This window comes from Papio anubis, chromosome 3 (assembly GCF_008728515.1).
Source record: "Papio anubis isolate 15944 chromosome 3, Panubis1.0, whole genome shotgun sequence".
Taxonomy (NCBI): Eukaryota; Metazoa; Chordata; class Mammalia; order Primates; family Cercopithecidae; genus Papio; species Papio anubis.
The window spans coordinates 119,314,045-119,328,214 of record NC_044978.1 but is presented as its reverse complement, the minus strand read 5'-3'; the positions used below and the strand labels follow the sequence as shown (position 1 = coordinate 119,328,214).

At 41.7% G+C, this 14,170-nt stretch overlaps 1 protein-coding gene across 3 annotated transcripts; it reads right to left on the bottom strand.

The window, feature by feature from the left end:
- Nucleotides 1-2,482: 2,482 nt before the first annotated feature.
- On the bottom strand, nucleotides 2,483-13,364 carry ODAPH (odontogenesis associated phosphoprotein). Of its 3 annotated transcripts, none has more exons than XM_021938515.2 (3): nucleotides 12,231-13,364; nucleotides 11,797-11,840; nucleotides 3,849-4,271 (listed from the first exon to the last, which is right to left on the bottom strand). In XM_021938515.2, exons 1-3 carry the CDS (start codon nucleotides 12,295-12,297, stop codon nucleotides 3,849-3,851), a joined length of 534 nt encoding a protein of 177 aa, XP_021794207.1. In that variant the 5' UTR covers nucleotides 12,298-13,364. The 3 variants fall into 3 exon arrangements, with proteins under 3 accessions (XP_017814250.1, XP_021794207.1, XP_021794206.1); XM_021938514.2 differs by lacking the exon at nucleotides 11,797-11,840 and adding an exon at nucleotides 4,435-4,543 and having other exon boundaries at nucleotides 12,231-13,362; XM_017958761.3 differs by lacking the exon at nucleotides 11,797-11,840 and having other exon boundaries at nucleotides 2,483-4,271; nucleotides 12,231-13,359.
- Nucleotides 13,365-14,170: the final 806 nt, after the last annotated feature.

Genomic DNA, 14,170 nt, shown 5'->3' with positions numbered 1-14,170 from the left:
GCAATCCTGATGGCATTTTGATCTTAAGACTTCTAGCCTCCAGAAGTAAATTTCTGTTGTTTAAGCCACCCAGTCTGATATTTTGTTATGGGAGCCCTAGCAAACTAGCAGACCTCCTCAAATAATTTTTCAAATAACATGAGGTAACATTTATAGAATAAGTAGCCTCTTTAAACATTTTTCATTTTTAATCAGGAACCTAGAAACTCCATTGTTGACCACGGTTTAAATGTATCACAAACCAATTGTTCAGTAGCAGACCCCACACAGCCTACATATCCTTTTGGCTAAGCTGTCTCTTGTGGACACGTGCTGCCCACAAATCCCTGCAAGGCACTTCCTCACTGCTTAGGTGGACACTATCCTTTGTGATGAGACCAGTGTTCAATATAAGGTGCTGCTGTTTCCTAATTGTCCAAAAGTTGCTGCTGTTTTGCAGGGTGCCGGAGTAGGAGTGGGTTCTGTGCAGAGGTGGAGCTAACGGCCTTCCCTCAAATCTGTGCCACACTGTGTCATCTTGACCCCAAATCAATGCTGTTATGTTCAGAGGCCCCCAGTGTCTCTTAAAATACTGACATCAGCTTCTGGTGCTCACTGCCAACTATGGAGGCTCAAATTCAACCCAGGGGGCTAGCTGGTGGTGGCGGTCATGGGAGGTACATGCTAGTTCATTTCTTTTCTTCCTTTGCACCCAAACTTCCAGCTAAACTTTTTCTTCCTCCCCCAATTAAAAACTACTCTTCCCCCAATAATAGTGCTCATCTGAGTCTCAGCTCAGCCAGTCTCCATGCCCCATCACTCTTATAACCAATGTGAGTCACCTAAAGGCTGTTGTTAGTGTGGGAAAACGGGAATGGGATTTCATTTTTACCTTATCCTCAAGGGCATGGATACATCTGAGATTAATTTTTTGTGTTGTTTTCAACAATGCTTTTTAAATATTGTTCTTGAAATAATATCAAACTCTAGAAGAGCTGCAAGAATAGTACAAACAACTCCCATATACACTTTAGTCAAATACGTCAACTAGAAAAACATTTTGCCACATGTCATTTATTACTTCCTATCTATCTATAGGTCTATGTATCTATGTGTCATATATATGCACATATCTGCATATATATGCATATTTTTCCTGAATCTTTTGAGATTTAGTTGCAGAAATCATACTTATTTACCCTCAAATGCTTCAAAATCTGTTTCCTAAGAACAGGAATATTCTCTTACACAATTATGAAATTCAGAAAGTTTAACATTGACAGAATGCTATTACCTAATACATGGTCCAAATTTAGAATTTGCCAGTTGTCCTAGTTATGCGAAAATGTCCTGTCCCTCCCCTTCTGACCTCCAGGATCTAATTGGAGGTCACGTATTACACTGAATTGTCATGCCACTTCAATCTCCTTTAACCGCTGTCTTCCATGACATCTACACTTTTGAAGATGCCGGTTTTGCAAATGTTCCTCAATTTGAGTTTATTTTTGACTATTAGATTCAGGCTATGTGTTTTGGGCATAATTAGAACTTTAGACTTACAATACTATTGTTGTAATTCCTGCCTCAAAGAAAAAAAATGCATTGAAGAGTTATTATACCCTTCCCACAGACTCCCATTGCTTCAAACACAGCTAGTTGAAAGGAACTCATTTGAGAAACTAATTCACTTGGAGGTATTAGTTGTTCCACATTATCCTTCTAATTCAATAAACCTGCTAGGAATCTCTGTATTTAAAAAGCAAACTTATGAATCCAAAGGAATGATGCAAATTTTTCTAAGTCACAAAAGCATATACTTCCCTCCCCACAAATAAGCCTTTTGCACTCCTAGGCCTATACTTTTAATTGCAGGTGTGGGCTGCTTCTCATATTCTATGTGTGTTCCAGGGTGAGGAATAATGAAATTTTACCTAGAGCTATGTTGAAAAGGCCCTTACCCTGAAACTCTATAGGAATAGCCTGCCTTCTATAATACATACAGTGATTAATGCATTGAAGCTGTTCATCCATCATTAGTTTGTCTTAGTTTACCTGAGGCTTACATATTACTTAGCGAGTCCTTCAAGGACTAGATTTCAGAACAATTAAATTTTGAATTGCAAAAGTCCTAACATTTGGGAAGAGAAAGCCCAGTCAAAGGCAGGTTAGTTTTTGGCCACTCTGTAAACATGGCTTCCTGTTTATGCCACTTATCTTGCCTGACACCGAGTACCTAGGTGAGTGGTGACATGCCAGAATAAAGGAGGAGAGTCAGAAGGGGAGGTGGTTTTCAAATACAAACCTTTATCTGTCTTCAAGTTTGCCCGAAGCTGGCCCTTTTCTGGTATGTCCCCATCAACCAAAAAAAGAGAGCAGGTAGGGTTTATTTCAAAATATAGTTTTGTTTTGTTTTTCTGATGACGTTTTCAAGTAGGTTTTTATTGAAGCCTGTAAATTTGAAGCAAAAATCTGTTCTTAAAATGAATATTTTCTAGAATGTGAATTAAATAGTTTTTTTTTAATCTTTTTTGACCATTTTAATAAAGCAAAGAAACATAGCATGATGATTTTATCTCTCTTTTCTTTTTCAGGGCAACCATTCCCAAAGTCCTTTCCTGTCTTCGTGCTGATTTTTTTTTTTTTCTGTTTTTTTTTAGCAGCAGTAGTAGCAGCAACTTTTGCACATAGATCTTGGGAGGAAAAAGTGCAAGCCACTGACCACATATGCAGAACTAAAGTTCTTATGTTACAGGCAAGATAAGTGGCATAAACAGGAAGCTGTGTTTTACAGAGTGGCCAAAACAAATAACCAATGAATGCAATCTGTGGGATTTGTTTCTCATATTGCACCCTGAGAATATAAGGTTCGAAGGGTTGAGTGAACTTATGTCTGTAGAGTTCTAGAGGTACCAGAATATTCTTGTAGCAGTTTAATCAGGCTTTTTGAACCTGGAATTATGTTAAAACTTTGAGGGGAAGTTTATCATTTTAGTCAGCATCTATGTAATGATAACGGCAAACAGTGAGAAAATTATCAAATTAATTTGCATCAGTTGAAGTCAACATTAAAGTACATTTAGATACCATAGTTTAAAAGTAATTATTTGGGGCTGGACGCAGTGGCTCACGCCTGCAATCCCAGTACTCTGGGAGGCCGAGGTGGGTGGATCACCTGAGGTCAGGAGTTCAAGACTAGCCTGGCCAACATGGTGAAACCCTGTCTCTACTAAAAATACAAAAAATTAGCCAGGTGTGGTAGCGGGCACCTATAATCCCAGCTACTTGGGAGGTTGAGGCAGGAGAATCGCTTGAACCTGGGAGGCAGAGGTTGCAGTGAGGCGAGACAGCACCACTACACTCCAGCCTGGGCAACAAGAGTGAAACTCTATCTCCAAGAAAATAATAATAATTATTATTTGAGTTAGACAAGTCAAGTTTATATCTTTAAAGTATTATCTACAGTCAGACTCTCCATAACTTTTTAATTGCTTTAAGCTTTATAATTTTTTTTTAAAGTTTACTTTGTCATTGCATCTTGCTCTGTACTTTTTCCAATGAGTATAAAAACGGTGTCATTAGTGTCTTCATGTGGTTTATAATGATCTCAATTTATTTAAATGCTGTTTAATTTAGAGGAGGAGATGGATTCTTTCAGCATCTCAGTATGGATAGGAATTACTAGAGCTACCCATTTTAAGATTTTATTCGCATAAATATCCTGTGACCATAAGAAGTTGAGGATAAAAATAACGTGGTTATTGTCCAATTTTGCAAACATCAATAACCTGTGATCCAATATCTTCACTGCTGACAAAGAGAACAGTTTCTAGTCAGTGGTGTTTAGGATATTTAATCTTCAGATCCAATAGTTAGTTTGGAAAGATAAAACAGAAATCTTTTTGCTGCTTTTTCTGAAGGATTGGCTTTTTTTTTGCTTCAGTATGTTTGGGTTTCTCTTCCCTCTCAGCTTTCCTCAGATGAGCTTCCCCTCTGGAGTCTTCTTCTGGGGAAATATCTATAAGGAGTAAGGCGACGGTGTGGCCAATAAAATGGCTGGAACGGAAAACGGTGGTTACACCTTGAAGGCAGGAAAGGTCTGTTTGGAAACCTAAAATAGATTCTGGGCCTTCGTGGAAAAAAATGGAAGGGACACCTAGGTGTCTTTGTGATGGGCTGGACCCTTGTGACCGGACTCCTCGTGGCGGGTGGAGGGGTGAGTGTAAAGATCTGGCAGTCGGTAGGGTTTGCGTTATTTTGTGAGTCTCCAGGAGGGGTAAATACCTCTTCTTGTCCTGTGGAGAGGAAAACGCAAGTCAGGAAACAGGTCTGGTAACAGAAGCAGAAGGGTGGTTTAGAGTGGTGGCAGAGGAGAGAGATGGGAAGAGAGAATTAGAGAAATCTCAATGTATATTTGAAAGAACACCCAGCGTTCAATGAAATGAAACACAGACACACCTGATGACCCAGCATTTCCACTGTGGGGAATTTACCCAGGAGAAGTGAATGTTTATGTCCATAAAAAGACTCGTTCAGGGGTGTTCACAGTAGCATTATTCATAATAACCTAAATGGAAACAATCTAAGTGTCCATCAACAGAGGAATGCATGAAGAAACTGTGTATATTCATACAATGAAATAGTACTCAGCAGTGAAAAGGCAGAACTACTAATACCTACAACGTGGATACATCCCTTGAATGTTGAGCAATACAAGTTAGACACAAAAGTGTACATACTGTACAACTCCCTTTATATGAAGTTCAAGAGCAAGCAAAATTAATCTATAGTTTAAAAAAAGGTCAAAATAATAATTCAGCTTAGGGCAAGGACAGGTATTTTTTAGCAGAAAGTGTAGCCAGGGAACTCTTTAGAAATGTTTCATATCTTGATCTGGGTGGTTGTTACATAGATATGGTTATCTATATATCTATATGTATACACACAGGTGTACACACACATATATAATTTATATATAAACACACACATATGTGTACATACATATGTTTGTACACATACACATGTTTATATGTAGCCATATGTAAAATGTGATCAAGCTGTACTTTTAAAATGTATGAATTTTGGCCGGGTGTAGTGGCTCAGGCCTGTAATCCCAGCACTTTGGGAGGCTCAGGCAGGCAGATCACGAGGTCAGGAGATCGAGACCATCCTGGTTAACATGGTGAAACCCTGTCTCTCCTAAAAATACAAAAAAATTAGCCAGGCGTGGCGGTGGGTACCTGTAGTCCCAGTTACTGGGGAGGCTGAGGCAAGAGAATGGCGTGAACTCGGGAGGCAGAGCTTGCAGTGAGCCGAGATTGTGCCACTGCACTCCAGCCTGGGTGATGGAGTGAGACTCCATCTCAAAAAAAAAAAAAAAGGATTTTATTGCATGTAAATTACAACTAAATAAAGAAAATTCAGTAGAAAAAAGGAACTTAATGTTAAGAAAATCAAAACAACTGCCCCCAAAGGCCATTAATCCAAAAGTTCTGCTTCAACTGCCCAAGCAGTGAAATAATTTCCTAGGGGAAGGGAGGGGCCATCTACAAGCAGCAGGAGAAAGAGCACTGAGAACCAGGATGCAATTATCTTTTCAGAAGAAATTTGGATCAAACTCAAGTGTCATAGTCTTCCTTGACTGTATCATTGAATCAAATTGGCTATGAAAAAGTAATCTTTTCTTTAGAAAATTGTTCCTTCACTCCCTTAGAGGCTTACATATACTGCCTGGAAAGGGTTGCCCGTGTGAATGATGATAAAATGAACTTCCCCTGTAATCCCAGCACTTTGGGAGGCTTACGTGCGTAGATCACCTGAGGTCAGGAGTTCGAGAGCAGCCTGACCAAAATGGAGAAACCCCGTCTCTACTAAAAGTACAAAAATTAGCCAGGCACGATGGCACATGCCTGTAATCCCAGCTACTTGGGAGGCTGAGGCAGGAGAACTGCTTGAGCCTGGGAGGTGGAGGTTGCTGTGAGCTGATATCATGCCATTGCACTCCAGCCTGGACAACAAGAGCCAAACTCTGTCTCAAAAAAAGAAGAACTTCTCACAGGAAGTTGAGAGTGCTGAGGCACTTACCACCTCCCCTCAAGGACTAGATTCCCCTCTCCTTTGGGACAGTTTAATTCAGGTTTCTTGGCTGTATTGGATATGCTTGTTATTTGCCTATGTCCGTAGTCCCTTCTACATATTCTGTTTCACCCATGAACCCTGGAAATGTGAGTTGCCAGTCCTATACACCTTCTGGTTATGGCTGATTGGACCACTGATTGACACTCAACTCATTCATTGGCTGGTCAGTGACCAATCAGATTCTCACTTGAGAATTGAGTTACAGTGGAAGACGTCAGTGGAAGGTGTAGGGCAGGGGCTGGAGTGTCAGGTTTTGGCCTTCGGAATATTGAGAATGCAGAGAAGCCAGTCTGCACATAGAAGCAGCAAAATAGGGAAGGCCTCTGGGACAGAAGAGACCAGAGGCCTTGTGGTAACAGAGTGATGTTGGGAGCAGCGGCCTTGGTGTTTTTTTACGGAGTCTCCATCTGTTGCCCAGGCTTGAGTGCAGTGGTGCGATCTCGGCTCACTGCAGCCTCCACCTCCTGGGTTCAAGCGATTCTCCTGTGCCAGCATCTTGAGTAGCTGGGATTACAGGCGCCCACCACCACACCCAGCTAATTTTTGTATTTTTAGTAGAGATGGGGTTTCGCCATGTTGGCCAGGCTGGTCTCGAACTCCTGACCTCAAGTGATCCACTTGCCTCGGACCTCTCAAAGTGCTGGGATTATAGTCGTGAGCCACCATGGCCGGCCAGTTTTTGGCTTTTCAGGGAGCCCTAGCTATTCTTAAGTTTCTTAGAGATATCCTTATAATAATCCACCTCCAGCTCTACTTGTTCCTAAAGCTAGCTTGAATGGGTGTCTGTTCCTCGAAGAAAATGCTAAACCCTTCTCCCATAGCTACTCATGGTACATTGAAATTCTGTAACTGAAACTAGATTGAGACACTTTACAGAAAATGACCAAATCCCACATTAGTCGCTTTTTTTCTGGTAAGTTCTGAACCTTACAGGAAGACATTCTGCCAAGAATCCAGTCGCTAGGAGAGAAATTAGCCTTTGATTTTTTTTTTTTTTTTTTTTTTTTTTGAGATGGAGTCTCGCTCTGTCGCCCAGGCTGGAGTGCAGTGGCGCGATCGGCTCACTGCAAGCTCCGCCTCCTGGGTTCACGCCATTCTCCTGCCTCAGCCTCCCGAGTAGCTGGGAATACAGGCGCGTGCCGCCACGTCCGGCTAAGTTTTTTCTTTTTTTCTTTATATTTTTAGTAGAGACGGGGTTTCACCATGTTAGCCAGGATGGTCTTGATCTTCTGACCTCGTAATCCATCTGCCTCGGCCTCCCAAAGTGCTGGGATTACAGGCGTGAGCCACCGCGCCCGGCCTGACTGGCCTCTGTTTTAAGCCCCATCTTGACATTTTGCTGTCAGCTCAGGCTTAAGGAGGCCTTGAGCTTTGCCACTAGGTTAACTATGCTCCAGCTGTTAAAAACTACCTACCCACTGGCCTCTTGTGCTCATCTCATTTCTAGAAACCTGAAGATATTCTCTAAATCCTCCTCTAACAATTGGGTTTCAGAGCCGGCAAGGCAGGTTTTCTCTGACTCTGGGATGTCCAGTAGTGTTCAGTGCTCTCTTTTTCTGGGAATTTTCAAGGGTGTAAGATCAAGGTATAAGCTTGCTTCAATCACTTACCCAGGAATGTGGGCAGGACCACATAAAACCACATTCTTCCAAACAAACTAGACCTATGGTGATTCTATTGGGTCACCAGTTAGCTAGCACAAGTGTCCTAAAATGTGGGAGTAATAGTGATTGGTGTGGGAACCTGTCACATCTTACAAAGTTATGGCCACACATCTGAGAAAGTGGGTTTATGCCATCTATGGTCTCTGATGTCAGCTGATCTAACACTCATTAATTCTTTTATCTTTGTTCTTCTCTGTTCCTTATCTTCTAAACTTTTGCTACCTCCTCAAATTTCCCTCAAAATTTTCATTCTTCATTCATCTGAAGAATTTGCTTTGAAACGCTCTCTACCTCTCTAAGTTGATTTATCAGCTTCATATTCCAGAGAGAAAGCTGAGGTAATCTGCCATGAACTTCTTTGGTTCCTCCTCCTCTCTCTTTAAAGTCTGTACACCTACTGATTCTGCTTCTCCCCCTATTTAATCCATTGGAATCTAACTCTGCCTCCTCCACTCTCCAAAAGCTACTTTGGCAAAAGTCATCAATTGTCCTGGGCTTCTGAAAAGGTGGTTGCAGATGCCTAGAGCACCATTTCCTGAACTCTTTGCCTGGCTGACTCCTATTCAATTTCAAGTCTCTCTCTCTCTCTCTCTTTTTTTTTTTTGTCAGGGAGGCCTTTCCTACCCAGAAGCTTGGTTAAAACGCTTTGCAACATGCTTTCGTAGCGCCCTGTGAGTCCACTTTCATCATACTCTTCAGCTGTGTGATTATTATTCAGTGGTTATATGCCTACTCCACTGAAAGATCTACGTGACCGTCTTGTAGACTGCTGCCTCCTCGTCCCTAGCACAGCGGCTCCAGTACAATTGAATTGATTGAGAGAAATCCCGGTTTCTATAATTGCAAAGTTACCAAGTTCCTACTTCTCAGGAGTAGTGTGTTGAATAATAAGCAAATATTTCCCCTTATGTAACATACTGACGTGCTCTCAAAGGCACTGGATGTCAAAGATGAGAGCTCTTCTGCAAGCTTAATAAGACCAAAGTAGGTCAAATATTTAAATGCAGATTAAAAACATTTTGAGAGGCAGAACAGCAAAGTGTTTAAAAGGATAGGCTCTAGAGCCAGGCTCCCTGAGCTCTGCCATTTAATAACTGGGTGAACACAGATAGATTCCTTAACCTCTCTGAGTCTCATTTTCCTCCTTTGTAAAATGAAGAAAATAATACTACCCATCTCATCATCTCTTTGTGAGTGTTATCGGAAACAAAATATATCAAGTGCTGAGAATATTGCTGGATGTACAGTCTGCACTTAATAAGTGTTAGCTACGGTTACTAATCTTGAATGTTATAGAAACATTCCGTTAGCTTGAGCCCCATTTTCTTAGGCCCATAACATTTGTGCATTAAAGATAGGGCTATTGGGGACACATGTTATTAGAATAGGACCTCCCCAATGACAGGGACTGTTGACTCTTGGTTACTGTCTGTGTCTCCAGCACCTAGAATAGTCCCTGACTTATAGTGGTACTCAGTAAATACTTGATGAATTAAATGGTCAGGCTGACCTTGAGTGTTCCTCTCTGTATATTTTTGTGGAGTTCAGTGAGTATTTAATTTCAGTCCCAGAAAATCTGTAATAATAATAATTTATATTTAAAAATGGCCAGGCGTGGAGGCTCACACTTATAATCCCAGCACTTTGAGAGGCCAAGCCAGGCAGATCACTTAAGGTCAGGAGTTCAAGACCAGCTTGGCCAACATGGTGAAACCTCATCTCTACTAAAAATACAAAAAGTAGCCGGGCATGGTGGCGGACACTTGTAATCCCAGCTACTCTGGAGGCTGAGTCAGGAGAATCATTTGAACCCAGGAGGTGGAGGTTGCAGTGAACTGAGATGGTGCCACTGTACACACTCCAGCCTGGGCAACAGAGGGAGACTCCGTCTCAAACAAACAAACAAACAAAAAAATAGAGTATAATAGAAGAAACAAAGCAAAATATTGCTTGGAATTTGAATATCAGTTTTAAGGTGGTTTATTATAGTCTAGACATGAAATTCATAGCATACCAACAACTACTTTAAAAACAAGTACTTTTTTAAAAAAAGGTAATGATGAAATACCTTTTTTTTTTTATAATTACCTATACTCTGTGGTTATTTGGGCAGACAAAGCTGGCTTGCAGTGAACTACACTGATTTTAAGAGAAGTCAGCTTTCTACTTGAAGTTTAAGTGTGCAGTTCTTCCCTTACATGGCTCATGGAGTCTTAGAAAAATTCTCATGTGCTTTCAGACTTGAGTCAGAAAGAAAAATAAGTTCTATGATGGATTTACTCACAATAACTGCAAAACTCAATTTATTTTGTAGACTCAGAGAATGACTATCTTGGTCAAATCTCTGATTTCACAGACAAAATATCAGAGCCTAGAAAGTATCAGACAGGCCTCTTTCAATTCTACCCTGTGAGTCAAGTTGTTTCAACAAGGTACAGGTTACCACATTAGGGGCTGTGGCAAATGCAGAGATGATTAAGATTAAAAGCCTGAGCTCAAGGAGTGGGCAGATGCTGTGAAGCCGGGGATCTGCAGTACAAAGCAGATGCAGTACGTGCCGTAGGTGATGCACAAATAGCTGTAAGAAGTCAAAGGTGTCAGAAAGAGAAATTGCAATTTTTAAATGATTACATCTTAACAAAGACTTTGTAAAGGCAAAATCATAGTGGCATTTAAATGTTGTGCCTTAAAGCAGAATTGCAACACACAGAGGTGAAAGCAAGAGGAGGGAGCAGCTGTGGTTGCTGCTGTGCAGCAGTGAGAAGAGGGTGAGTTTGGAGAGCCACACATGACCTTGTTTGGCAGATCCAGGGTGTGTGTGAGTGAGCGATGAACTGGAAGCAGGGCTGCAGGGATAGAATGAAGCTACATTTGAAGGACTTCAAGGGATTGTAGGGAAACGTGAGTCAAATTCAGAAATCAAATCTGATGTTTCAATGGGTGCAACGGGTGTTTTGTTTTTTGAGACAGAGTTTCACTCTTGTTCCCCAAGCTGGAGTGCCATGGCACGATCTCTGCTCACCACAACCTCCACCTCCCGGGTTCAAGCAATTCTCCTGCCTCAGTCTCCCGAGTAGCTGGGATTACAGGCATGCGCCACCACATCTGGCTAACTTTGTATTTTTAGTAGAGATGGGATTTCTCCATGTTGGTCAGGCTGGTCTCGAACTCCTGACCTCAGGTGATCTGCCCTCCTCGGCCTCCCAAAGTGCTGGGATTACAGGTGTGAGCCCACTGCACCCAGCCTCAGTGGGTGCTTTTAAGATATGAATAAAATAAATCTCTAATCTCATTATAACTTGTTTAGCTATGTGTTTACAAAGTCTCCTGAAGAGCCGTTCACTTTTTGCAGAGAAAATGGCAGGTGGCTAGTTTTGTTTTATGATGCTTCTTTTAGATGTCACTTTTAGCAGCTGAGGCTTGGGGACCTTGTCTTGGGATATGGGGGGCAGGTTTTGTTCATAATCTATGCTCTGCCCCCGATTGCCAGAGTACGTGCAGAGGTTGCATCACGGGGTTTCTGTGTATTCCATGACCAGCTCTGATGTCTCTCCCCCTCTCCTGTCTATTGTGAGCTCTGAGGGATGGTAACAGGGAATCTGTCTGGGGATGAGCAGGGTTTGGCTGAGCCCCTGCAAAGCCCCCTCCCCAAGACACGTGAAAGGGGCAAAGGGCTCTGTTTGACTCCTAGGTCCATTTTCCCAAAACAGCATCTAGTTTTGGAATTAAAATAAACTGAAAAAAGGTTAAATCTAGGCTCCCCAAGATTTCCTCCCCTTGTATTTCCCTCTTTTCATCCCTTCTTTAGCCTCTTCTTTTCTTTCCCTAGGGGTTTGCAAAACAATTCTAAGGCTCAGGACACATTTTTGCAGTGGGAACAAAGAAACAGAATAGGAACAGTTGAGAAATTGAATCTAATATAATCCTAAAGAAAGAAACCTGTGTCCACCTCTGTGGCACCAAAATGCAGCTCAATAGATGTGATTAATTAAGCAATGAACAAAGACTAAATACCCACCATGTGCAAATTACTATGCTGCTGGAGATAGAAAGTGGACGGTGCTGTAATTCAAAGTGGAATTGTTAGCTTTGTAACTGTAATAACTAGTATTTGTACGGCGTTTTTAGCTTAGAGAGTTTTTCACGGATGATAGCTCATTTGGTCCTTGCAAACCCCATAACGACGGATATTATTAATATTGTCACTTCACATATGAGAGTCTGATACTCAGAGATGTTAAGCGTGTCTAAAGTCACAGGGCTATTGCCGAGACGAGGACCAAGGTCTTCAGGTGACAAAATCCAACCTCCTTCTCTTTAACCACACAGGCTGATGGAAGGTGAGGTAAATATTTCCAGTTTATGGGAATGTATAATCATGGAGCCAATTTTGTCTTTTCCTACAACTTATTAATTAGTGGACCCACAGTAGAATAAAAGCAAAACCCTTACCTTCTGCCACAGTTACCGCCAACCAGCAGACCAGTAACCAGTAGGAGAAGCAGTGTCTGCGAGCCATGGCTTCTACGCTGAGCTGTCACTGCGTTGAACCTGATGTTGCTTTAAAGGGGAGTTGGTGAGTCACCAGCAGCCTGATTCAGGTAATTTGCATTTGCACAGTGGACCACAGTGATCAGGGCTTGCGGTGTGAGGGTAAGAAATCAGCAAGGAAATACCAGACAGTATTTGTCAACCAGAAGCTTCTTGGAATGACAGCCAGATATCAATCATCTCTCCTCAGAGGGGGATTTTGGACAACCACGCCTTCACCACCCTTCTAATCCCTCAAATCTTCTCCCATGTTAATGCCTTTCAGTTGTGTATATGAGTCTTCCTCTGCAAGAGAAATAAGCTGTCCAGAAATATGCAACAGTGCTTTGCTCTGTGCAGCTTACCTACTTAAAAAGCGAAACAAGAGGGAGAGGGCATTATCCGGAGGCTTCCTGACCCTGGTGGTTTGCAGTGGAGAGTTGGGGATCATTCTCAGGCCCCCAACCACGGTTTATGCTGCTTCTCTGCTCTGCTTTTGTCCAGGAGGCAAGGGAAGCAGAATCAGAAAACTATCTTCCCTAGTGGTCATGATGGTCACTGTCTAAACAAACATAAACATTTGGGAGAGTAACTTAGTGAGTCGTCCTTTCACGGCTCCTCCTGATTCACCATATTGCATATGAGATGGACATGACATATCTACCTCCAGTTGGTTTCCTGAGGGAAAGACTTCATCAGCTGCTGGATATATGAGAGGGGATTGTCACAGGTGATTAAGAACATGGACCTGGGAGTTAGGAAAAGTTCGTCTTTGTTCCTTTCCTTACTAGATGGGTGACTGTGGTGAGTCCCTGAGACTTGCTGAAGCCTCAGGGGCCTCATCTGTAAAATGGGACTTGTGGTACTACCCTCAGAGGAATTTGTGAATTAAAGAGATGCTTTTTAAATATATATATATTTTTTAATTTCAATATATTTTGGGGTACAAGTGGTTTTTGGTTACACGTATGGATTCTACAGTGGTAAATTCTGACTTTTTTAGTGCACCTGTCACGTAAGCAGTATACACTACACCCAATATGTAGTCTTTTATCCCTCACCCCCTTCCCAACCTCCCCCACCCCCAGCCTCTAAAGTCCATTATATCATTCTGTATGTCTTTGTGTCCTCATAGCTCAGCTCCCACTTATAAGTGAGAACATGCGATATTTGGTTTTCCATTCCTGAGTGACTTAACTTGGAATAATGGCCTCCAGTTCCATCCAAGCTGCTGCAAAAGACATTATTTCATTTTTTTTTTAAATGGCTGAGTGGTATTCCATGGTGTATTTCTACCACATTTTCTTTATCCACTTATTGGTCAATGGACACTTAGTTGGTTCCATATCAAGGAGTTAATTGACATACAGCTCCAACCACAGTGCCTGGCCTGTGAAAGGGAGTGTTTGTGATTGTCATTAAATTATAATAACCCCAACTGATAATTTATTCTCTTAGGAGGCTGTACTTGCCAAATCAATTAATCACTGAACAGACCTCCACTTTAAGGAGAACATTTTCCTGGGTATCATATGGAAAAAAAAAAAAAAAAAAAGAACAAACTAAACATGGTCCCTGTCTTTGAAGGACTGACAATTTAATAAAAGAGGCTGTGCAAACTGAAAATCAAAATGAATAAGGATGCAAACACTCACAGATAGAAAATGGAAAGTTCCTCAGGCTTGATGGTAGTCCTAGGCAAACTTCCAGAACAGATAATCAGATGGATGATTTGTCAGCAGTTTGAAAAGGAATCAGGAAACATCCAGGACAAGTTGAGTTCCTTAGACTTGCCACTCATTCAACAATTCTGTATTGACTTTTATTTATTCAGTGTCAGACACTGGTCTAGGTGCTGGGGC